At 51.2% G+C, this 23,823-nt stretch overlaps 3 protein-coding genes across 5 annotated transcripts; 2 read left to right on the top strand and 1 right to left on the bottom strand.

Moving 5' to 3' along the window:
• The first annotated feature begins 2,601 nt into the window (after positions 1-2,601).
• ASB16 (ankyrin repeat and SOCS box containing 16) lies at positions 2,602-6,520 on the top strand. Its single transcript, XM_036757281.1, has 5 exons — positions 2,602-2,995; positions 3,404-3,671; positions 4,143-4,629; positions 5,167-5,280; positions 5,819-6,520. Exons 1-5 carry the CDS (start codon positions 2,695-2,697, stop codon positions 6,002-6,004), a joined length of 1,356 nt encoding a protein of 451 aa, XP_036613176.1. The 5' UTR covers positions 2,602-2,694; the 3' UTR covers positions 6,005-6,520.
• Positions 6,521-7,596: 1,076 nt separating this feature from the next.
• TMUB2 (transmembrane and ubiquitin like domain containing 2) lies at positions 7,597-11,155 on the top strand. Of its 3 annotated transcripts, none has more exons than XM_036757283.1 (3): positions 7,597-7,711; positions 9,023-9,583; positions 9,758-11,155. In XM_036757283.1, the coding sequence occupies exons 1-3, from the start codon at positions 7,629-7,631 to the stop codon at positions 10,119-10,121; spliced, it is 1,008 nt and encodes a 335-aa protein (XP_036613178.1). In that variant the 5' UTR covers positions 7,597-7,628; the 3' UTR covers positions 10,122-11,155. The 3 variants fall into 3 exon arrangements, with proteins under 3 accessions (XP_036613178.1, XP_036613180.1, XP_036613179.1); XM_036757285.1 differs by having other exon boundaries at positions 7,626-7,706; XM_036757284.1 differs by lacking the exon at positions 7,597-7,711 and adding an exon at positions 7,886-8,249.
• A 91-nt stretch (positions 11,156-11,246) lies between these two features.
• ATXN7L3 (ataxin 7 like 3) lies at positions 11,247-19,505 on the bottom strand. Its single transcript, XM_036757072.1, has 13 exons — positions 19,285-19,505; positions 17,642-17,752; positions 17,016-17,148; positions 16,244-16,415; positions 16,066-16,163; positions 15,890-15,912; positions 15,580-15,625; positions 15,371-15,402; positions 14,960-15,028; positions 14,663-14,706; positions 14,231-14,302; positions 14,002-14,135; positions 11,247-13,791 (listed from the first exon to the last, which is right to left on the bottom strand). Exons 2-13 carry the CDS (start codon positions 17,690-17,692, stop codon positions 13,643-13,645), a joined length of 1,023 nt encoding a protein of 340 aa, XP_036612967.1. The 5' UTR covers positions 17,693-17,752; positions 19,285-19,505; the 3' UTR covers positions 11,247-13,642.
• Between the last annotated feature and the right edge of the window lie 4,318 nt (positions 19,506-23,823).

The raw sequence follows: 23,823 nt of genomic DNA on the forward strand, positions 1-23,823 counted from the left end.
AGGAAGTGGGACATTCTGCGGGTCAGGTGAGGAGGATGGACATTTCAGGCATGAGGAGCAGCCAATGCAGAGGCACAGTGGGGTGGCCTGCGGGACTGTCGGCACCATGGCCTGGCCCTGATCTACCTTTCTTACATGAATATTTTACTGTAACTAAGCTGGACCCCTTTCCATCCCTTGGATGCACATGCACCTAACCACTTTCATCTCTACCCTACCTCCTGCCTGGGATGTCCCTTTCCTTCCTTCTGCCCCATCCCATCTCTGCTGGTCATATTCCCATCTAGCTTTTGAGGCCCAGATCAGTCTTGTCTCCATGAAACTCCCTCAGGCTCTTCTAGCCCACAGGCCTTTCTCTTCTAAACTCTCTTGTCCAAAGATAGAAAGATGAAAAGAATAGCTGTGGAGTTTAGAGCTGGAAAGGATTTTAGAAATGTTCTCGTTGTACAAAAGAAGAAGCAGAAGCCCATGGAAGTGAGTGGATTTGTCTAGGTCATACCAGTGAACAGATTCAGCATTCACATCTGTCGCTATATTTTCCTGTATCATGATACTTCTCATAAGGCACTGAGCACATTCTACCTTGCACTGTAGTTACTAGAGTTACGTGTCTGGGCCTTTCAATTACAGTGTAAACTTGTGGAAAACAGTGATTGTGTCCTTTGTATCTCTCACAGCACCTTGCCCAGAATCTGCTCAGTAAATGGTGAATGAAGCAGTCTCTGTATGTTCACAGTAATATGGGGGATAGAAAAGAAAATCATGTTCCACTCAAGTTGCTTAGCTCCTTGGGGAGCATGAGAGAGGGACAAAGATATTCTGTGGGCACCACAATGAGGGTACCTCTCAGTTTAGTGCTCTCTACTGGTCAGGGATGGGGAAGGTTCCAAGAGCAGATTTGGGAGTCGAGGGTGCTGTTCCTATTCCCTTCCCTAACAAGATTCCCGTCCCCACCCCCCATCCACAATTCACCTTGAGTTTTTATTGCCCCTTCAAGAGAGGAAAGGTGTACACACTACCCATTTTGGCTCCCTCAGCCCCACCCTGCTTTGCTGATCTCCAACCATGGGAATTCAGCTGTGGGTTGCTAACTGCTGCATCTAGATGGTTGGCAGTTTAATTATACAATAATGAGTTCCAATAGGGTTAATCATAGCTGAGTCTATAGAGGCGCCTTTCTCTGATGATCTCCAAGCACTTTCTGGTCATGATGTCATTTCTGCCCAAAGCATCTCAGATAGAGGAGAGGGGAGGGATCCTTTAGTCACCCACTCACTTCCTTAACTATCTACCCCTACCTACGTGGGACAGGTGGAACCAGAGGCAGGGTGAGGTGAGTGGGCTGGTTTAGGAAAACAGTAAGATGATAGAACCAAAACAACCTCAAGTGCCCAGGTGTTTAAACCAAAATAGGACCCAAGTACACTTATTAAGCAGGGCTGGGGGTGTGGGGGTTGGGTGGGAAGGATGGACAGCTGTAACATCAAACACAGCTTTAGCAGGGAAGAAATGTTGAAGGCAGAGAGCTCTGGGTAGGTTTGAAACAAATAGAGGCCTTTAATCCCCTGGGCAAGAGCACAGCATGGTGTATCAGGAGAGAGAAGGCGCTCAACAAACCTGAGGGCATCCAACAAGTTCCATTGCCCTTGGGTCATATCAAGCTCCTGCTATGTCTTTAGGGTAACTGTGAAAGATGCCTCCCTCACCTTAGGGGAGCTGGCAGAAGCTGCATTGCTGATCCCTGTACTGACATAGATGCTGTTTTTTGGCACCATTCCCCCCTCTAGAGGTGTCTAAGTAAAGCTGCCATCCCCATGGGGAGAGATGAGTTTGCTGTACCACTTCCTTGAATCTTGGTATTGGAAAGACACCAAGTCCAACCCAAGCAGGAATGCACTCTAAACTATCCCGCCAATGAGTGGTCTTTCACTCTCTGCCTGAAGACCTTCTGTTTTATTTTTGGATAGTTTTCTACCTTCCTATAACTTCCCAAGCACCTGGGAGGTGATCAAACTTGCCAATTTGTGAGAACTAGGAGCTTGGCTGAGGAAGAGGAGAATGCACTGCTCTTTGGCCCTTTTCAGGCTATTATTGTCCCCTGGTTTATTGCCTGGGCTTGAGGGAGAATGGAAGGGAAGGAGATAAGAGTGTGTGCAATGGCTAACTGCTGGCCTTCTCCTTTTAAGTCCCTGTGATGAAAGAAACCTCATTAGGTTCTGTACTCTCATCCTGTGTGGAGGCTGGAGGCATGTCTCCTCTTGCTAACTTTGGTGACTGATTCCATCTCTCTTTACTTCCCGGGTCTGTCAATCATCCAAACAACTTACTAGCAAAACCCAGGCCACTTGATTTCTTTTCCCCCCACCCAGACTTGGTTTACTTACCCTGGACCTTGCCACTGGGATCCAGAGAGTAGCCTCAGCTGGGACCTTCTGTACATCCCAGCATGGAAGTAAACATGTTAATAAGACAGCATGGCCTCTGGAGGGGGCTCAGGCCCAAGTTTTTCTCTACTGGGACCATGACACTGCACAAAACTTGTTGATCAGATTGCCAGGGAGGCCTATTTATAGCCTCAGCTGCTCCTGAACAAACAGCTTTGGCAAAGGGGGGCTCCTCAGAGCAGAGATGGTAATGTAGTGTGAGCCCGGTATTGCCTGAGCACCCGCTCTCATAAATTGGGCTCACCACAGCATGTCAAGGGAGACTTTCCCCTTCACTTCTTCCACTTTGCGCTCACTTCGCCTGCAGCAAGAGTGGCTAGAATGGGAAGATCGGCGCCGGGCAGCTGCCTGGCAGCGCTACAACCGGAGGTGCCCCCCAACTACCCGGACCCAACTTAGCCGGACCCCTTGCTATTGCCGGGATCCAGCTGTCCATAATGCCCTGTTTGTGGGTGATCTACAACGGATCCAGGCCCTGTTCCAGGATGAAACAACAGCCAACATGATTGTGGAGACTGTCAGTGACCAGCTAGCATGGTCAGCTGAACTGGGTAAGGGGCATCAAGGAGGCGCCTAAGTGAGTAGAAAGGGGAGTGAAAAGAATGTCATGGGGTAAGAATTTTAGACACTATTCCCTCCCCACTGCTGGTGTTGACACCAAGATGGGACTTCCTCCTTTCTCCCAATGGAGAATATTCTCCAAGTTCTTAGGAAATACTGTTTAGCTTACCCTGCCCTACCTCTTTTTTTGGTAGAGGAACAAGTGACCCTGGCCGGTGCCCAGTTTCATCTGGTATCTTGAGGGCTTTCCTAGTCCTCTTGATAGAAGATGTTTCATCCTGTCCACTCTATAGTCCTGTTCTTATGTCCTTTGTAGGAAATAGTTGTATCCATCCCTTTCCTGCCCCTCCCTGTTTTGTCTTATTCTGCTCATGACCCTATTTGATGGTATCCCCCAGGCCTCTGGGTACTGACTCCAAGGACCAAGCAGACGACCCCATTACAAATTCTGGCAGCCCGAGGCTACACCAACTGTGTCCGCCACCTGATCCTCCAGGGTGCTGATCCGGATGCCCGAATCGGGGGGCAGACAGCCTTGCATGAGGCCTGTGCCCAGGCCCAGCCAGACTGTGTGAGGTTGCTTCTTGACTTTGGAGCCAATGCTAATGTGCTATCAGAGGAAGGCATGGCCCCCCTCCACCTCTGTACTACCCCTGAGTCTTTCCGGTAGGTTCCTTTGGGGCCGAGGTGTCACTTGCCATAGAATAGTTGGATAATCATTCATAGTTTTGTGTTTCTTTTTTCATTTGATTTCCCTACTAGACTGAAAAACTCCCTGTGGGCAGGGACCATGTCTTTATCTTTGTATACATATCCCAGTGCCTTGCAGAAAAAAAGCAAGTTTTCTTGCTTAGCAGAGCTCCAGGTGACCAAGGATGGGAAAGGAATGTACACTAAGGGGAATTAGGGAAGCTTCTGAAATAGAGAAGTCCAGAGCAAAGCTAGAGGAAGAACTGGCCAAGGGAGTTCCTGTACAAAGGGATGCTGGTGAGCTTGTACGTCCACCATGCCTTGTAGCTCCAAAGACTCAAACTGCTTGGATCCTTACTTTATCCTGAGAGGCTGGAGGGACAGGCCTAAGGGGTTTAGGACCTCTGCTAGGGAATTGACTCTGGTTTTCCTCCCTCACTCCCCCAGATGTGCCAAATTACTGGTGGAAATGGGAGCATCTGTGAACCTGGCGTCAAGGGAAAGTAAGGTCACGCCCTTGCATGTGGCTGCTGGTCGGGGCTTGGAAGAACACGTAGCCTTGTACCTGCAGCATGGGGCTGATGTGGCCCTGCGTACAGGCCAAGGCGAAACTGCCCTCAACTCAGCCTGTGCTGGGGCCGAAGGGCCAGGACGGCAGCATGAGGGGGTGGTCCAGCGGCTCCTGGAGGCCGGGGCAGATCCCCAGGCAGCAGGCCGAAAGCGCCACACACCACTCCACAATGCCTGCGTCAATGGTTGTGAGCGTCTAGCAGAACTGCTGCTGTATCATGGGGCACAGGCTGATGTTCCCAATGGGGCCGGACACACACCCATGGACTGTGCTCTACAGGCAGCTGAGGATGTCCCTGACAGGAAGCCTGAGATCCTCATCGCTGCCCTGCTGGACTATGGGGCTCAACCAATCCGCCCAGAGGTGATGGAAGACAAAGGGACAGGACAGTCTGGGGGGGCAGGAGGCAAAGGAGGGAAAGCCAGGTCTGGGGGGCATGGGGCATAAGGGTATGGCTGGATGTTGGCATTTGGGGCCAGATGATGCTGTCAAGAAGAAAGCCAGTCAAGGGGAGGACAAAAGAGGAGAGGAGGTCCTACTGCTTTGGCCCTGGTGATGGCTTGTCTTCACTCCTAAGCCTTTTCTAACTTCTAGTACTTGTTATGTGCCTAATTTGGGGTGGAAATAAGGGGGCAGAAATTGAATTGTTTGGGGTCCAGTGGAAGCAGCTGGAAGCTAGAAGGTTGGGGAACATGCCTTAGTGAAGAAATAAACTGAGGCATGGATAAGGGAAGAGAAAAACCCTAATCATATCCTACCTTTTCCCCACCTAGCCCCTCAAAATAAGGTTGAGACTAGGCTTGAGGAGAAGTGATCTCACTCACCTTGGTCTGGGGGAAAGGGAAGATGAGTAGTGCTTCCTTCTAGTATTCTGTCCTCTCTCTTGCCCTCCTCCCACAGATGTTGAAGCTATGTGCTTCCTCTCCACAAGCCTTGGAAGTACTGCTCAATGCCTACCCTTGTGTCCCACCTAGTGAAACCTGGGCCGAGGCTGTGCCCCCAGAGCTGTGGCAGGTATGTCCGACAGTATGTCTCCCGTGGGCTTAGCCCTATGCGAGGCACAAGGGAAGAGATGGAGCCCTCTCCTCCAGAGACCCCCACCCCCACCTCCACCCCAGGAGACAAGACACTGAGGTGTCTGGACACAGCTCTGACCATCAGTGAGTAGAGGCAGAGAGAAGAGCTAGCAAGTGGTTTTAGCCATGTAAGGCTTACCTACTTGTGGAAGGGAATTGGGGAGGTGTGTTGGAAAAGGTGGAGGAGGGCCTCATCAGAAAGAATAAACTATGAAGAACTGCCTACATGAGAAGCATCCCAGACTCCTCCTAAGAGTCTAAACAGACCTTTCCTCCTCTCCTGTCCCTACCCTCCACCAGTCCCTCAAATCAGTGTTCTCTTTTGTACCTATTGCCCAAGTACACTTCATAAATCATTGGGGCCTCTGAGAATGGGGGTGGGCAGTGCCCATCTCCTCATCTAACCTAGATTGTTCTCTAATAGGACCACCATGAAGCAAGGACACTGAGTGAATTAACTTTCTCTCCTGGTTTAGGAGCATGAAGCCTTCTACAATTCAGCCTTCCAAATGGCAAACCAGCCCCGGCGGCTGCAGCATCTGGCCAGGCATGCCCTCCGGAGCTACCTCAGGAATCGTTGTCGCCTTGCTGTATCCCAGCTTCCACTGCCCCCTGCCCTGAAGGACTACATGCTCCTTCAGATTGAGGGGAGCATTCAGTGAGCTTGAGTTGGGGAAGGTGCTGGATGCCCAAGTCCTGTTTGTGGCTGCACAACCCTTCTCATTTAGAGGAAGGAGCTCTTGGAGAGCAGTGGTTCTCAGCCTTTTAAGTCCATGGGACCACTCAAATAGGGCAAAGGACACCATGGACACCCACTCCTCCCAAAAGCCACAATTAATGGGAAGGATGCTCAATGGGAGTTTTTATTAAACACAAGAAAATAACATATATGACAAACCTAAGTATGCATGTTGTAACAAAACAAGAACCCCCCCTCACAGATTGCCTGGAGGATCCTCCACAATGACCATTTGTCAAGATAGAACCAGTACTGGTAGGCACTAGTGCTGGGGGAGAAGTGGGAGGTGGGAATCTCAAGGCTTGATTCTTCTGTCTCTTAAATGTAAAGGGCATTACTTTGGTGTACCACTATAAAGAAGCCAGAACCCAAAGTATTTTCTGCCCCATCACCTCGTGGATAGAGACAGTTGACAAATGAACAAACATTTTGTCATTTACCCTTCAGTCTTGCACCTCCATATCCTCTTAAGTTCCCCCATCTTCCTGTTCCCCTGGGTCCCAATCATGGCTTGTAGCAGATGCCTCAGTTTCTATTCCATTCCCATTCTGGACGAGTACAAGAGATGGTTTGGTCTGGGACCTGAGTTTCTTGATCTGAAATTTTACTCCTTGAAGTTATTTGGGGAGAAGAGGTTCCAGAAATGGCTCAGAGGGATCCGAGGAAGAGAGATGGAGTGATTGCCCACTCCCCCTCCTCCCCTCCAAGCCAGACCTCCAAACTGCCTGCTAGCTTTCTCATGCTTCCTGCCTCTCAAAGCAGCAGCGTTAATAGAAGCCGATGGCTGGTCCGTGTGAACAATCGATGATCACAACCCATCCATCCCCATTTTCACTGTCTCACTGGGGAGATGGTGCGAGCTGCACAGAGGAAAAGGTAGACAGACAGAAGGCGACAAAGGTTCAGAGAGGGATATGGCAGGAAACTGAGCAGTTCTCCGCCCTAGATTCAAATCCTGGCTCTACCCGTGTTAACTGGACCCTCGGGAAAGTTACTTTAAATTGCAGGGTGAATATTTGTTGAATTTTAGCTGGGCCTCTGTTTCCCTAAGAAGGGTGGGAGTGCTCGACTGAACGTTCTTTAGTCAGGCCCCTTCCGGCTCTTAATCCTCTGATCCTAATGCCGGTAAGTCACTTCCCCTCTCGGGGCCTCGGTTTCCTCGTCTATTAGGTGGGGGTGAGACAAGACCAGTCTATAAGGTCCTTTCCGGCAGGCCGGAAGGCGCTGAGGAACCAACCGAGGCCGGCCTGCCTCTTGCGGCTTCTCCCAACCCACACCCAAACCAATGTAGGATGCGCTCTGTCCCCGCCCCTCGGTACCGCCTATCGCCGCTGGCCGTGCCTCTCGGAGGGTCCCGCCCCCTTTCCTACGGGCCTCTGCCCGCAGCTTCCCCGGAAGTCGGCTTTTCAAATGGACCCAGTTACAGATACTCCGGTCCGCGGCAACGGCGGCGAGGAGAGGGCGGAGGCGGGACTTCCCGTCTCGTGTCCAAGTAGCTTCCGGCGCCAGCCGGAAGACCGGGTCCTTGAAGGAATCAGGGGCTGCCGATGCCCCCCCGCCCCGCCTCCCCCGGACGGGCAGGTGAGATCCGGGACTGTCCCGGCGCATCCAGGACGCCTGGACAGGTTAGGTGAGGCCCCTCGGGGAACAGCCGTCGGGCCAGCCCCCCTGCCCCGGTGCCGAGCGTTCCACTCTCTTCTCCAGCCGGTACCCTCCGTTTCCCAGGACCCCCCGCGGCCGCCCCTCGGCCCCTCCCTCCGGGTTCTGGCCCCGCCCCGAGCTTGGGGGTGGGGGAGTAACCTTTGACCCCGCCCCGGGAACGTCCCGGGGTCTGGAACGCAAAAGCCGAGTCTGGCCCGGGGCCTGAACCCGGACCCCAGCCCTGTCCAGCCCAGTTCCCGGGGGAGCCAGGAGAGGACTGTTTCCGAGCTGCCCCTTTGAGGGGGGCAGGGGTTGAGTTCGAGCCCGGGGAGACGGGAGGGGTGGGCGAGAGAGCTTGCTCGCAGGGCCCCCCCCCAACCTGCCAGCAGTTCATCAAGCCCCTCCTTCGTGCCAGGCACCGTACTGAGCCCCTCCTGGGGATGCCTGCCCTCAGGGAGCTTACCCCGGTTCTGCTGCGTGGAGGAGGGGGCGGTCTGTGTGTGCCCTCGGGGTAAACGGATGTCTTTGTGAGTTGCCTTAGGGTCTTCCGACCTGTGCCTGTAGTGAGCCCAGAGGGAAAAACGCCGGGGTCCCATTGGGCTCAGCTTTCTAATGACAGACAAATGAGAACAACCCCGGGCAGCTGGGGTCCTGTGGGGCGACTCTGATACTTAGGGAAGGGCCACAGGGCTGTGTGCCCTCCTCCAGCCTGGGTCTGGTCTGCCCTCACTCAGCTCCTGGAGACAGTGACAACTTTCTTAAGCCTGCAGTGTGTTATGAGACCTTAAAACTGTGTCCCCAGCGCTTTAGGAACAAAGGGGAAACGAAAGGTCAAGTTTGGGAAGCTTTAGGTGATGGCATTGTGTGTCCTAAAAGGACACCCTTGTTCATCAGAGATGACTTAACTTAGGTCCTTTACCTGTCCTGGAGGCCACCTCCACCAGCACAACAGCAGATCTGCCTACAGCCTCAAAACAAATTTCAAAACACTGACCAATGAAGAATCTGGTGTGATCCAAAGAGTGTTTTTCCTCCTCCATTTTAATAGCGTTTAATGCTGAGAGACCCTGAGGTTTGGGATTAGAAAACAGACCCAAGAAGGGGTTGTATTTCCTGGTATTTAGAAGTTTGAGATTCACATTGGAGGACAGGTTTTATTCTTGGTTGTAGAGGATTCTCCCCTCCAATAAGAGTACCAGAGTCCATTTTCCCTTGAGTTGGGATGGTTATGACAAAAGCAGGAGACCACAGTTGCCCTCTCCAGGCCCCAGCTAATACTCTCCTCCTTGTGCCCCTGCAGCTCAGACCCAGTGAGAATTCCAGCCATGGAACCACCTGATACCACCCTCATTGAAGGCGTGGGCAATGAGGTGACGGTGGTGGTGGGTGTGGTGGTGCTGGTGTTGGCCCTCATACTGGCCTGGCTCTCCACCTACGTGGCAGATGCTGGCAGTAGCCAGCTCCTGGGCACCATTGTGGCAGCTGGTGACACCTCTGTGCTCCGTCTTGGTCACGTGGAACACCTGGTCGGGGGGCCGGGCACCTCGGAGCCAGCTGAGCCCACCCATCTTGAAGAGGGTACTGAGGAGAAAGCTGAGGAGGAAGGTGGGGGGGACTCAGCAGGTGAGCCTGGTGCTGGGGGTGGGGTTGAGCCAGGCCTCGACCACCTGCTTGACATACAGGGGCTGCCTAATCGGGCAGCTAGTGGTGGGGGCAGCAGTCCAGAAGCCTCCCTGAGGTCTGAGGGTAGCACCCACCTTCTGCCTAACCCTGGCCTCATCAACGTTCGACTCAAATTCCTCAATGACACAGAGGAGCTGGCTGTGGCCAGGCCTGAGGACACCGTGGGCACCCTTAAGAGGTAAGCAAGAGAAGGTGGGCTCCTGACCCTTAGGTAGGAAGGCTGGCACAAGACCAGCATACCTGAGAGGTCTCTGGGAATGTGCAATTAAGCTACTCTCCCGTCCTAAACTTGTCTCTTTTTCTGTCCCCCAGCTCTGTTCATCATTCTGACTTTTGTCTCCTGTTTTCATAGCAAATACTTTCCTGGGCAGGAGAGTCAGATGAAACTGATTTACCAAGGCCGCCTGCTACAGGATCCGGCTCAAACCCTGCGCTCCCTAAACATCACTGACAACTGTGTAATCCACTGTCACCGATCACCCCCAGGGCCAGCAGCGTCCGGCCCCTCTGCATTGCCCGCTTCTCCCACCACAGAGCCGCCGGGTCTCAGCGTCAATGTGGGAAGCCTCATGGTGCCGGTATTTGTGGTGCTGCTGGGTGTAGTTTGGTACTTCCGTATCAACTACCGACAGTTCTTCACAGCACCTGCCACTGTCTCTTTGGTAGGGGTCACTGTATTCTTCAGCTTCCTGGTTTTTGGGATGTATGGACGATAAAGACACCATGGGGGTGGGAAGAAGACCCAGTCTTCCTTCCCCTCCCTATTTCCCTGCCCAGAGTTGGGTGCCAAGGACCCCAGGGCCTGGGATGGTCGGGAAAAGGGATGTGGGCCCTCCATGGGAGGTAGGCATGTGGCCTCTTCCATGCTCTCAACTCTACCCCAAGCAGGGTGACCATACCCCTTTCCCTGCCCATTAACAACTCTCAGGTAGAAATGAGGACTCCACCCCACCCTGCCAGACACACACCCATGATGCCAGTGTGAGTGATTGTCCTCCCCTTGGGTGGGCTCTGTGCTAATGGTCCCACTTGGTAGAGGTGCAGGCTCTTAGGTGACCCTAGAATATAAGGGGGCCCCCTGCCAGCTGCCCCCATCTCTTTTGTGTCACCAGCTTTGCACACACTGGAGCCCCTGGCCTGTCCAGCTTCCTGCATGGCTGCTCTCTATATTGGGCAGCCAACTAGGGGAGCATAGCAGTATCCACAGCATGCTTCTGTCAGGGGCAACAGGGCCCCTGTGCCTAGTCGTCAGCCAAACCACCTCCTCTTGTTTCCACGGTCAAGTCCTTAAGTTTCTTTATAAGATGACCAAATCTAGTCTGCTTCAGGAAGGGGGTGGGCAGGGCCAAGGTACTTCATTGGACCAGCTCTTCCCTTCAGCTCCTTGGCCCCCAAGTAGTGATAGTAGGATGGTTTCTCATGTTCTGGAATTTCCAAGGTTTTCCCCTTTTCTAGAGCACTTTGCTTGCATACTTGTTTTTTTACAAAGCCCTTTAGAGTTGAGACAGATCTCTGGGAGTCAGAGGTGAGACCTTAGGATCAAGAAGTGCAGGGGTAGGGCTAGGACTGCTACTGCCTCAAATCCATGGCCAGGACACCATGAAGAAATGTCTGCACTATTATGCCCTCTGTGGTTGAAATAACTGCCCTTGTGGCATGGAGACTTCTGCCCCTATGGCTCCTGACTCGATGGCCACTGCCTGTGATTGAATAAAGTTTTGCTTTTGTGGCCAGCCTTGGTCACTCAAAACTTGCCTCTGAGCTTTCATTCTTTTGACAAGTGGGTCAATCTCCAGCCCTTCCCCCAGAGTGATTGTGGAGGATGAACAAGCCTACTTAACAACAGGAAAATGCAATTTATTTACACCAGCAGCCATGGGGGATGGGGAATACACAGCGTTTACAAAGTTAGCTACCTGTACAAGATGGATTACATATGCAAAAATAAAATTTCAAAACCACAGGACAGCAACACCCCTCCCTCCCAATGGCCCCAGCATGCATTAGTGCCAGGCAGGTGGCCCCTGGGCATGCAGGGGGGGAGTGATGCATGGAAGGAGAAAAGCCACCGGCCACAAAGAAAAATCAATACAGAACCCCCACACACATACTCAGACACATGAGAGGCTACAGGATGGACAGTACATCTAGCTGGGAACTAGGGGAAGGAAGGGAAGCAAAATCCACATAGCCTGTTACTAGAGAAGGGAAAGGGAGAGGCCTGGAAAGCTCCTAACCCAGCAATTAAAGGGCAGTAAGCCCTCTTTCCCCAAAGGGAAAGAAATTGTTCCCTAAAGATCCCAGCTGGGCCAGGCTCATCTCATATAGCCCAGCAGGGAGTGGGGCTGTGCCCAGAGAGCTGAATCGTAGTTGGGCAAGTCAACATTGGGAAATCTCCCAAAATGCTTCCTAGCTTTCCCTCTTCAGACAGGAAGGGGAAGGTAGGAACCACCTGGGCCTCAGTATAATAAAAGCATCACTGGGCCCCGGGGAGCTGTTGTCACCTCTCAGAAGGTGGGGGTTCCATGCCCCCACCCAACCAGCAGGATTGCCCCTTCTCCAATACCAACCTGCTTCCAAGACATGATTTGGAAGGGCTAAGGAGCGCTAGGTTCCCTCCAAAAAGGGGGAGGGTTATTGTAAATACGGGGCAGGGATTGCCCTGGGGCCCAGCTTCTACTCTCACACTCAGGTTTGGCTTTATTTCTTCCTTTAAAAAACAAAATTCTTGGGTTAAAAACCAATCAGTAACCAGGCCCAGCCAGGGAGTTGGAGATGGTGGGTAGGAATTGGGGGGGTCCCCCAATCTGCTAGCTATCCAGGACCCACCCAAATTTGTTAATCCAGTCCTGTCTACTAATGCTAGGATCCAGTAGGCCAGATCAGTATTGGATTTCCCCATCCTGGGAGGAAAGATAAATGCCCACCCCACTCCCTCCACAAGGTTACTCAGGATATTGTGTTTCAAGTCCAGTAGTATTCCCACTAACTTTCAAAACTGGTAAGTATCCCAGACCCCCAGGCCTGATGGGTCTGGGTGGTAAGGTGGAGGGAAAAGGGAATACTTCCATTCCAACTTTGCAGGATGTAATGGGCAATATCTGGTGTACTAGGTCTTTTTCTCCTCTGGTACAAGCCTATGGGCACATCTATCCTCTTCCCAACCACTATATAAGATCAGGACTCTCCTCAGAATGTCAGACCACAAGTCCAGAATAAATAACTTGGGGGGGGGGGGGGAAGCTAAGAAGGAAAGGCAAGAGATGAACTAAAGCACATAGGAGTGAAAGAGGGCAGCAAGCAGCAAATAAGGACCTGGGGAGTCCTATCAGGACAAAAGGGTAAGCAGGGGGAACTTGGGGCCACCCTGAGGGTGAGGCTGGGCCCTTTCCCAGGGCAGGGGATGAGGTAAGAAAACATTTCAAATAAAGCAGCACCGTTCCCACTCACTTTGGGGCCCTGTCCCCCAAGGGTTCTGGGGTTTAGGGAAGGGGGAAAAGGAAAGTTCCGATAAGCAGTTTCCCCTTCCTCCCCTCTCCCTTCCCATTCCCTGAAGCCAGAGGTTTCTGGCAGCCCCTCTTGGCTCTCCAACAGAGGGGGGGCTCACATGGCCCGGGTGACCCTAAGATACTGAGGAGAAAGGTGGAGAGGGGAACCAGTCTGAACTGCCCCAAGAAGGGGATACTCTGTGCCTACCCACCCACTCCAGGAAGAGGGTCATTGGACAGGACTCTGGGAACGGGCAGCAGAGTAGCCCTCAGCCACAAGCACCAGACCCATTCACATTGCGAAAGGCAGACGGGCCTCTTTGGGGCTCAGTTCCCAATGCACAGCCCCCAGGACAGCCACAATGTGCCTTCCATGGGATTTCATTCAATCCCTGGGGTGAAAGGCAGGCAGTATATGCACCCTAGCATGGTATCCAAGTCTGGCCCCGCTCCTCTCAATCCCAGCTGGACATCCAGGAAATCACAGAATAAATAAAAAAACACTCTCCCCAGAAAAACTTGTTCAAGGCAGAGTATGTCCAGGTCTGAGTCCTGCACGCCTGAGGGTCGTGCACAGTCAATAGGATCCTGCCATCATGCTGTGGTTCAAACCAGGAGCTGGTGTGATCCCCCCCCATACTTCACAACCCCAAATCCCCGGCCTTTGCCGAAGGCTGCCACCTGTCAACCAGAATTGGGGTGGGATGGGGGAGATTGGCCCAGATAAGGGAACACCCTCCAGCCTCTGGTCAATTGATGTCATCATAGATGCTAGGTGTGGGGGGTGCAGGGGGCTTTGGCTTCTTCTTCTTGTTGGAGCTGAGGCCTGGAGCTGCCCCCACCAGACTTAGGTGGGGTTTCTTTTTCTTGGTCTTCCTTGATTCAGAGTTATTAGTGCCTGGGGGGAAGGCAGAGAGAATGAGTCTGTGGAAGGCTACTAGAGATTGCCCCGTTTTCTAAATATAGGGTAGACATTTCTACACTTCTACTCCCCTCGGGAACAACATTTTAGAGTTTTATTCTTTGACACTGTGCTGGGCACATGGAAGACTAAGAATTCTTTACTGCCCCCCAACCAGTTTCTCCCACCCCCCAGCCCGATTCTCACTCGTCTTGGAAGAAGCAGAGTCAGAGGGTGAGAGATCAGAGGAGCCATCCCACTGTAGCCGGCTCATCAGGGCCTGGCTGTCAGCCACATCAAAGCTGTCGTTCTCTACAGAGCCCTCTGCCTCAGGCAAAGGGCTGGAGGTGAGAGGGATATTAGGGACACTGGTCATCTCCTGAGGACACAACCCACCCCACCCTATCCCCAACGTCCCTTTACAGTGGCTGCTTACGCTGAGGGGCCCAGGAAGTAGACACGCACAGCCCGTCTCTGCTCATCCGTGTGCTGGGGGCAGCGAAGGGACCTGTGAGGGAAATGTTTGTGACAGCCCAACTGTGGCCAGGAAACTCGGATGCCTACATTCTCTGGGCCCTCTGGATATGTCCTACCTTGGTAAAAGAGGGAGGTTTGTATAGAAAGCTCTGTTCCCTATATTGTACAACAAAGTATGAATGCTGACGTTTTACCTACAATGGCAGAGTGTAGCTAGTCTATCTCTATGATTCCACACCAAAGGAGAGGGACTCATTCCCAGAGACATCTGAAACCCACAGCCCATCTCAAGGGTTAGGAGAGAAGATAATGCTATTTAGCTTGGCACTCCTTGGTGGGTAGAGAAGCAAGTGCTACTCCCCCTCCACCCAGCACTCCGGCCCTTGCTTACCTAGTACACATCTTCTTTGTATGTTCAGAGATCACCCCACATTGCTGTAAGAAGAACACAAAGCTGAGGCGACGACAAAAAGACGAATCTACACTATATTATTAAACAGTCCCTCCTTCCTAAATTCTAGATCCCAAGTCTTAAATGACAGCAACCTCATCCCTTCTTCCCCCAATCCACAAATCAGAACAGACAGCCAGGTGGGAGAGGGCTGTCCTGCCACTACCTGACCTTCATAATCTTTCTCTCACTCCACACCTTCCCAGGCCCAGATACCTCCCCTTCCTAGGGTCTCACTGTGGTAAGCAGGGTTCGAAGCTCCTCAGGACCCAGCGTTTCATAGTTGATCCCAGAAGAGTTGCTATACTGTGAAAAGATGAGAGAAGGTCAGTGAGAGGGAAGATGGGGAAAAGGAGATGGAAAGAGTTAATGAGGTGGCAGTGGATACATAACAGCCCTTAAGTAGCAAGGTTTTACGATCGCAGTTTTTCAAGTGAATCATTTCAGCTGCACAAGAGGAAACCAGGTAGGAGGAGGTCCCAAAACCACTCACTGCTTCTGGCTGTTAGAACATCATTCGATTTGCCGTAATACAAAGAGCAACACACTCCCAACTTGTGTCAACTGAATCCATACGGAGAAAAATTCACCCCACCAAGGATGAAAAAAGGTAGAGGAACTATCAGAGATGGTACTGGCCCTACTCACCTTAAAAGGATCTGAATTGCTGCTAAGTTCCCCTGAAAAAGAAAAAAAAAAACAGGAGGGGGATTGGACGTAGAGGTACAGGTAGATGGGCCTGTAAATAACTAGAGAGGATGTGGGGGTGACAGAAGGGTCACCGACTCTCCCCAGATGGTTTCCTTAGTCTCTTATCCCCACAGTCACAGTCTGAAGTCCTCCCTGGCCCCACTTACCATTTTTGTGTTTTAACGACTTGGACCTTCGAGGGGAGTTGGGGTTCTGGAAAGAGAGAAAAGGGTTAGGGTATAGAGGAGCAAAGAAGCAGGAAAAGCAAAGGGGGTTGACGTAAGAACATCCCAAGTCCCCACTCCGCTCCCCCAATTCCCCTCCTCTCTCTACCCTAGTACTTAGCTATCCCGTTGCCAGGTCAACCAAAAATACCCTTAGCTTGAAGCCCACAAAGCCTCCTTGAGGGCCCAGAGGGAAGCGTATCTTCTCTGTGTACCCCCCACTCCACTATTCCTCCGTCTGCCCATCTCTCACCTTGTCTGATTTTCTCTTCTTTGCTATGAGGAGAAAAGGAACATGATTGCGATTACCTGAAGCTTCCAAATCTAAGGCCCCACAAGGGAAAGCCTACTACCCCCCACAACGAAGCATGAACTGGGTGTTGCGCCCCGCCCCCGCCCCCCAGATTCTCCCAGGCAGATCTACACTACCTTTCTTCTCCGAGCCATAAAACCAGTCGTTGTCATTGATATCATCGTTGTCTTCCTGGTCGCTCTCAGACTTATTCATGTTGTTGCTGCTGGCGATCCTGTCCGGAGGAGATGGGAGGTGATTATGGGGGTCTCTCCGTGATTGCCCCTCCACCTGAGGGCTTCCCTGCCCACTCACCGACGGTTGGCGATGCGGCTGCTATTTCGGCCCATGCCCAGACACTTCTCCAGGTGGGGAGCAAAGCGGGAGGCGGCGATGCTGCGGCTGCAGTTGGGGCAAACACATTCCTTGTTCTTCCACTGATTGTACACTTGCCCGAAGATATCCACTCCAGGCTGGTCTACAATCTCTGGGGAGATGAGGGTCACAGAGATCAGGGTAAGGAGGAGGATCCTTTAGACACCTTCAGTAAGCAGCCCTCGTTTCACACACAACTCCCCCCTCAGCTATGACATGCGACTCCCCATGGGCAGGGACGGACGCATGGGACTATGGGAGAAAGGAAAGGTCTGCTGTTCCCAAGGAAGGTTCTGAAGGTCACGTCTGTACCCACCGCAGGGCTTAGCAGTTATGGTGGAGACGGCGCAGGCATGAAAGGGATACCAATCCTGGGCCGGGACCATGACAAAGAACACGCTCCCACCTGCACATCCCTACCCTGTTTACCTGCCTCCTCCAATTCCCCCCACCCCCCCAAGCCAGGAAAGCCAAGGCTGTGTAATTCCTAAGTGTAACCTTTTGTAAAGCATCAGGTCTTTTCAATTCCCACTCAGTTCATAACCCAGGTAGAGTTAGTCTAGAAAATCCAGCCCCCATCCCACAATTAACCATAAAAACCCTAAGTCACGAAGCAAGGAAAATTATTCTCCCCAAGGCCAAGGTTTCGTCTATGGTGACAGGGAGTAAGCCTCTAGGATAGAATTGTATCGTTCCACCATCTGAGTCTCACCAAAGTCCTTCATGCTGTCAGGGTCTGTGTCATCCAAGAAGAAGTAGCCACACTTGACAGCCCGGTGCACCTCAAAGCAGAGTCCCAGACAAGCGTCTTCCACCAGGTCTGTATAAATCTCATGAGCAATGGCCTGCGCCCCACGAAAGAACAACACTGAGTGCAAGGGACCTTTTTACTTGAACCTCTTCCCTAATGTTACCTACAACTGCTTCAGATCCAGGCATGAGAGGCCCATCCCCCATCTTGAATTCCTATTCTTCTTTCTCCTAGTTCTCAAGGCTTTCAGTTACTCCTTTCCCCAAAGAAGTGGTTATTCCAAATTCCTGGAGCCTAAGGTAGAGAGCCTTAAGGGACTTTTGGAGACTATCTAGTCTATCCTTAGAACATTTAATTCAACCTCCTCATTTTTCGGAGACAAAAACTCAGTTATGGAAAGTTGATGTGACCTTGGGCAGGTAGAAAATGGCAAATGCAATATTTGAACCCAAGCCTTTTCTAACTCCAAATCCTTCAGTGCCCCTTCTGTCATACCACCGTGCCCAACGGTTTCTCTTTGCCACTGATATCGAATATAGATGCCCAGAGAACAAAGATGACAGAGAAACAGAAAGGAGAGTCCTCACCTCCAGCTTGCTGTTATCCAGGCCAGACAAAGACATTTCCTCCATTTTCATTTGCAAACTCTCGTGGAGAAGACGTTCTGACTGCTCATAGCACAGCAGGCGGCAACACAGCTGTACACATTGAGGGTTGCGGGGAGGAAGCATAGCTTAAGTCCAGAGGACCTCTACTGGGTCTTGTCCCCCATCCCCAGCTCCCCTCTCCCTCCCCAATTTACTGATTACTGGGTTTTCCACCTTGTTTAAGAACTCCAGAGGCTGGAAACCTTAAGCCATTTCAACTTTCCTGAAAGTGAGGGGGGTGGGGGGGCTCGGTGGAGAAAATTATATATTCCTAAGTGTAACCCTTTCTACCAACATAAACACATCTCATCCCCAGAGTGACTTCTGCTTTGCCATGGTGGCCATAGAAAGCCTAGAGCCACGCCACTTTAGGTAACTCCCTTTCCTAGACTTTTGGTGAATTCTCACAAAAAATTTAGAGGAAGAAGGTATCTTGGGGATTTTCTAATCCAACCACTTCACTTTACAAATTAAGAATTCGAGGCCCAGAATAGCTAAATGACTTACCCAAAGTCATAGTAACTGGCAGGACCCTGGGTCTGTCCTCATGAAATCAACCCAAAGCAATGAAGCTAACTAACCTTGTAAAAAGACCAAGTTAAAGGAGCACGGAATAGTGCTGGATTTTTGCATTACAGTCCAGAGCAATGGATGTTGAATCACAGAACCAGGGTTTTAATCTAGGCTCCAGCACTTAATACTTGTGACCTTGGGCAAATTACTTAACCTACTAACCTTAGGGCCTCCCGTTCCTTATCAGTAAAAGTGCAGAGTGGAACAGAGGAGCTCTTAAATTCTTCCCAGCTCTAGATCTATTATTCAGCATAGATTAAAGACTGGGAGCTGGGAATCGGAAGGAAGACCTCCCCCACCCCCCACCAAGCAATCCCATGCCCAAAGAGGACAGCATGGCAGAAAGCAATAACCTATTTCATTGGTTCTCTCCTCCCAACTGTAGACTGTCTAGAGGTGTCAAAGCCCCCCCTCCAGAGTATCCCTGGGCTTGCGAATGGTGGGGGGTTTGGATTTCTTTTTTAAATAAGGTACAATAACAGGTCACTAAGGTTGGGAGACTTTAGTTTTTCTCTCCCACCCTCCTCGATACTGCATAGATGCTGCATCACACGGGGGGGGGGTGCGTTGAGGGAGGAGCCCAGGCCACACCGGCTCCCATCACTACCCAGACCCGGGGAGAAACAAGGTCCTGCCCCACCCCCCCCCAACTTCTCAGGCCCGGGCAGCCTCCCAGGCCTGCCCCGCAGGAAGGGTGCTCAAGGTAGCTATTGTCCTAGCCCTTCAGGGCAACCTGGTCTTCCCTCCCAAACAAAGAACAGCCCCTTCCTTGGCCCCGGGGGCCTCTCCCATCCCAGCGCAAGTGCAGGGTGGGGGGGGGGGCGGCGAGGGGGGGGGGGAAAGAAGGCACGCCACACCCCGGGACCGAGAAACACCCACTGCTTCCGGGACTTGGGGGAGGGGCGGGGAAGAGAACGCGGGCCCGGCGGCGGCGGGTCAGAGGGCGCGAGGGTCAAGGGTCAAGGGGCGGAGGCACGGGACCCCAAGCCCCTCCCCTCCCCCTCACTCACCCCGCCCGGGGGGCTGCGCCTGGGCCCCGGGGCCTCTCAGGACCGCGTCCTCCGGCGGCGGCGACGGCGGCGGCTGCTGCTGCTGCTGCTATTCCTCCGGGGACCCATGTCCGTCCGTCCGTCCGCCCTCGCCTCGCCTCCCGGAGCCGGGGGTCGAGCCACCCCCTCCCCCCCGCCGCCGCCGCCTCAGCAGGCGGCCATGGCCCCTTCCTTCCCCTCCCTCCTGGCCTCGCTGTCTCGTCACCGCCTCCTGCTCACCTCACCCCGCCCCTCCCCCTCTAACCTCCCCCCCGCCCCGGGATGATCCAGCCCGCCTCTCCCGGGCGGGGGGCGCGGCTCGAGGAGCCCAGAGCGCGCGCGCGAGGTAAGCCGGGCGCGCGCGCCACCCCGCCCCGCGCTCGGCCTCCCCGCGGCGGCCTCGACCCTCGGGCCCCTCCCCTTCTCCCGCTGTCCCCTCCCTCACTTCCTGTCCGCCTGCTCTCTCTTCCGCGCGCGCAGCGGCTGCTCGAGCTAGCGGGGTCCCAGCGCGTGCATCTGCCCCGCGGGCCGCCGCTCAGCAGCATTGGCTATTGGGGGCGGAGATGGGGCGGGAGAGGCGGAGGGAGCCAAGCGAAGAGGCGGGGCGCCACGCCGCGGCCGAACGTCCCGACGGCAGCACCTCCCCAGAGAGCGTGGGGAGGGGGCGGGGCCTCGATTGTCTCCTCCCGCCAATGGGAAGCATGCATCCCTGCCGCCTGGCCAATGGGGTCGCACGGGGCGGAAGCGGTGTTTAAAGCGGCGGTGCGCGGCGCACCGGGTGGTGGATACTTTGTTGCAATCCTGGCCGGCTAACTGGGCGGGGAGCGGGTGGTGTTGAACTCTGGCGTCCGCTGCCCCGCCCTGGGGACGCCTCTCGACCCGCAGTCCCCTCCCTTGTCGCGGGAAAGTCCCGCCCCTCGCTTTGCAGGCGGAGTGTTCTGGGGAATGTGGCTTAATGAATACCACTGCCTTGCTGGTTGCGGCTTTTACTGGGCTGCGAAAAGATCCCAGGACTTCCAGCTGTAGGACTAGGCACTGCCCCTTGAACCACCCCCCGACACACACTTACCTCCCGGTGTAGCGGATACATCTCCACCCCTCAGCGTGCCTTCCAGCCGCTCCGCCCACTGTGCCAAGGATGCCACCTCTTCCTTCTGAGTTTCACTCCATCTATTTGTGTCACTTAGTTGAACTCCTTGTCCCAGTTGTCTAGCGATGGCCAAGCCACTCTTAGTCTTTTCTTTTAAAAAAAATAATTTCAATGATTATTACTTTAATAATAATTAAATTTTCACATACAAATGTATCTTCCCACACCTTCCCTCATTGGGAAAAAGAAAAGAAAAACAAAGCCCTTGTAACAAATATGCATGATCAAGCAAAACAAAATCTCTTACTGGCGGTTTCCAAAAACTGTGTCGTAATCTGCCTCCTGATTTCCATCACCACTCTCTCAGGAGATGGGTAGCATGTTCTATGTTGGGTCCTCTGGAAATGTGGCTGTCGATGTCGTTGATCAGAGTTCTAAAGTCTCTCAAGTTCGTCTTTACAATGTTGCTAATTGTATAAATTGTTCTCCTGCTTCTGCTCCTTTCACTCTGCATCGATTCGTCTAAGTTTTCCCACCGGTGTCTCTGATAGCCTCCCTTTCATCATTTCATTCAGAACAGTAAAATTCATTACATTCATACATCATAATTTGTTCAACCATTCTTCAACTGAAGGTCACTCCCTTGGTTTCCAGTTCTTTTCAACCACAAAAGAAAAGAAAAGAAGTTGCTATAAATATTTTTGCATATGGGTCCCCCTTTTTTTTATCTTTTTGTTATGTAGCCTAGGTATTTCTAGGTTAAATGGTCTAGCAGTGTAGGCCTAGTTGTGGCAAATGCACAGTTTAGTAACTTTGGGGGCAAAGTTCCAAAACTGCTTTCCAGGATGATTGAACCAATTCACAACTCCACTAACAGTGCATTAATGTGTTTTTTTCCCCCACAACCCCTGGAACATTTGTTATTTTCCTTTTATGTCAACTTTGCCAGTCTCTTAGTCGTTTCTCAGTGAACTCAAGACAGGTTCTTCTTCTCCAACCCCAAACCCAGTCTTCATACTTGGGGACTTCGACGTAAATGGCAATGTCTCTTGAATCACCTAGAGCTCACAGTTCAAGTGTTTCCCCTCCCATGACCTCCATCTTTTCTTTTCTTTTCTTTTTATTATTTTTTCTTTTTCTTTTTATGTTGAGATTTTTTATTTTTAGTTTACAATACTCAGTTCCACATGATTTTGAGTTCCAGGTTTTTTCCGCCCCCACCTTCCCAAGATGGAATCCGATATATCTTCTACATATACCTTCGTGTTAAACTTATTTACACAATAGTCAAGTTGTAAAGAACAATTATGACCAATGGAATAAATCATGAGAAAGAAGAAACAAAATCAAAATCAAAAAAACAAAAGAGAAAAGAAAAAGAAAAGGAAAAGCAGAGCATATAGTTTGCCTCAATCTGCATTCAGACTCCATAGATCTTTCTCTGGATATAGATAGCTCTCCCCATCATGAGTCCTTTGGAGTTGTCTTTGAACCTTGTATTGCTGAGAAGAGCCAAGTCCATCAAGGTCAGTCATCACAGAATCAATATGTCTATGGTTGTGTATAATATTCTCCTGGTTCTGCTCCGCTCACTCAGCATCATATCGTTTAGGTCTTTCCAGGTTTTTATGAAGTCCGTATCTTCCCCATTTCTTATAGCACAATAGTATTCCATTACATTCATATACCACATCTTGTTCAGCCATTCCCAATTGATGGGTATCTCCTTGATTTCCAATTCTTTGCTACCACAAAAAGAGCCGCTATGAATATTTTTGTACATACTGGTCCATTGCCCAATTGTGTGATCTCTTTAGGATACATCCCTAGAAGTGGTATTGCTGGGTCAAAGGGTATGAACATTTTTATAGCCCTTTGGGCATAGTTCCAAATTGCTCTCCAAAATGGCTGGATCAGTTCACAGCTCCACCAACAATGTAAGAATGTTCCAATTTTCCCACATCCTCTCCAGCATTTCTCATTTTCCTGTTTTGTTATGTTAGCCAATCTGACAGGAGAGATGTGGTACCTAAGAGTTGTTTTGATTTGCATTTCTCTAATCAGTAGTGATTTTGAGCATTTTTTCATATGACTATAGATAGCTTTTATTTCTTCATCTGAAAACTGCCTGTTCGTATCCTTTGACCATTTCTCCATGGGGGAATGACTTGTATTCCTCTAAATTTGGCTCAGTCCCCTGTATATTTTAGAGATGAGGCACTAGTTGCAAAGATTTTCTCCCAGTTTTCTGCTTCCCTCCTAATCTTTGTTGAATTGGCTTTGTTTATACAAAAACTTTTCAATTTAACATAATCAAAATTATCCATTTTGCAGTTTGTAATGCTCTTTATCTCTTGTTGTGTCATGAATTCTTTCCTTTCCCATAAATCTGACAGGTAAACTGTTCCTTGCTTTCCCAAATTGCTTATAGTATCAGCCTTTATTCCTAAATCATGAAGCCATTTTGACTTTATTTTGGTGTACAGTGTAAGATATCGATCTATGCCCAGTTTCTGCCCTATCATTTTCCCAGCAGTTTTTGTGAAATAGTGAATTCTTAGCCCAGAAGCTGGATTCTTTGGGTTTATCAAAGAGTAGATTGCTATAGTAAGTGACTACGACCTCCATCTCTTCTTCCCCTTAGTTGCGTAGGAGTCCTCAGATAATCAGATCATCACCTGTAATGTAATTATTCCATGCCATCCGATTCTCTGAATTCCTGTCTCCACTAGTATTGCAACAAGTCAGCTAGCAGCTGCTGTGGGGGTGAAAAACCAACACAAGCCTAACAACAAGAATGCTGCAAGCCCAGGTTCTTTTGATCTGCTTTACTAAGGAAAGCAACGTTAAGGGGTTAACAATCTCAGTTTAATCAAACATGCAAATATCATTCACTTAGTTCAGGAGAAAAAACCAGCACCCCAAACTTCAGAGCAAATACAAACAAATTACAAACATCAACAGACAGACCTTGTCTGATTCAGATCTCAATACATAGTTACCAGAGTTTAACAAAGTCCCAACATCCGGGTTTACAAGCTGGAGGGCTCTTAACTACAGCTGCCCCCCAGTCTCCACATCATCATACCACCAAGAATGAGAGCCCTAAGCAAATAGCTCTGTTCTCTCTTTCTATGCACTCTTTAGCTGTCCACATGTCATCTGAGTGACCAGAACTTAAGCTCTTACTATTGTCTCTGGTCTTAGCAACTCCTCTCAGGACCCTGGGGACTTCACACCCACATTGGCTTAGCACCTAGTAGCTAGGGGTTTTGGACCTACTTGGGAGCAAAGATATAATCAGACCTCCCTTCATTGGCCCCACCTGGAGCCCCACCTTAGTTACCAACGCAACTACCTAGCCTCCTAAATCTGTTCTTTATCCATATGGTGGCCTCCAATCTTTCTATCCCTCCCTGTTTTGTTCTCTG

This window comes from Trichosurus vulpecula, chromosome 4 (assembly GCF_011100635.1).
Source record: "Trichosurus vulpecula isolate mTriVul1 chromosome 4, mTriVul1.pri, whole genome shotgun sequence".
NCBI lineage: Eukaryota > Metazoa > Chordata > Mammalia > Diprotodontia > Phalangeridae > Trichosurus > Trichosurus vulpecula.

Excerpts from the sequence above, each read along its gene's own strand:
- TMUB2 (XM_036757283.1), top strand. The coding sequence starts at position 7,629 with ATGCCCCCCCGCCCCGCCTCCCCCGGACGGGCAGGTGAGATCCGGGAC. Across the intron at positions 7,712-9,022 it reads AGGACGCCTGGACAGGTTAG|CTCAGACCCAGTGAGAATTC; the intron begins GTGAGGCCCCTC and ends GTGCCCCTGCAG. Across the intron at positions 9,584-9,757 it reads ACCGTGGGCACCCTTAAGAG|CAAATACTTTCCTGGGCAGG; the intron begins GTAAGCAAGAGA and ends CTGTTTTCATAG.
- ASB16 (XM_036757281.1), top strand. The coding sequence starts at position 2,695 with ATGTCAAGGGAGACTTTCCCCTTCACTTCTTCCACTTTGCGCTCACTT. Across the intron at positions 4,630-5,166 it reads CTCAACCAATCCGCCCAGAG|ATGTTGAAGCTATGTGCTTC; the intron begins GTGATGGAAGAC and ends CTCCTCCCACAG. Across the intron at positions 5,281-5,818 it reads TGCCCCCAGAGCTGTGGCAG|GAGCATGAAGCCTTCTACAA; the intron begins GTATGTCCGACA and ends CTCCTGGTTTAG.
- ATXN7L3 (XM_036757072.1), bottom strand. The coding sequence starts at position 17,692 with ATGAAAATGGAGGAAATGTCTTTGTCTGGCCTGGATAACAGCAAGCTG. Across the intron at positions 16,416-17,015 it reads TGACAGCATGAAGGACTTTG|AGATTGTAGACCAGCCTGGA; the intron begins GTGAGACTCAGA and ends TCATCTCCCCAG. Across the intron at positions 14,707-14,959 it reads TTCGAACCCTGCTTACCACA|CAATGTGGGGTGATCTCTGA; the intron begins GTGAGACCCTAG and ends TTCTTCTTACAG.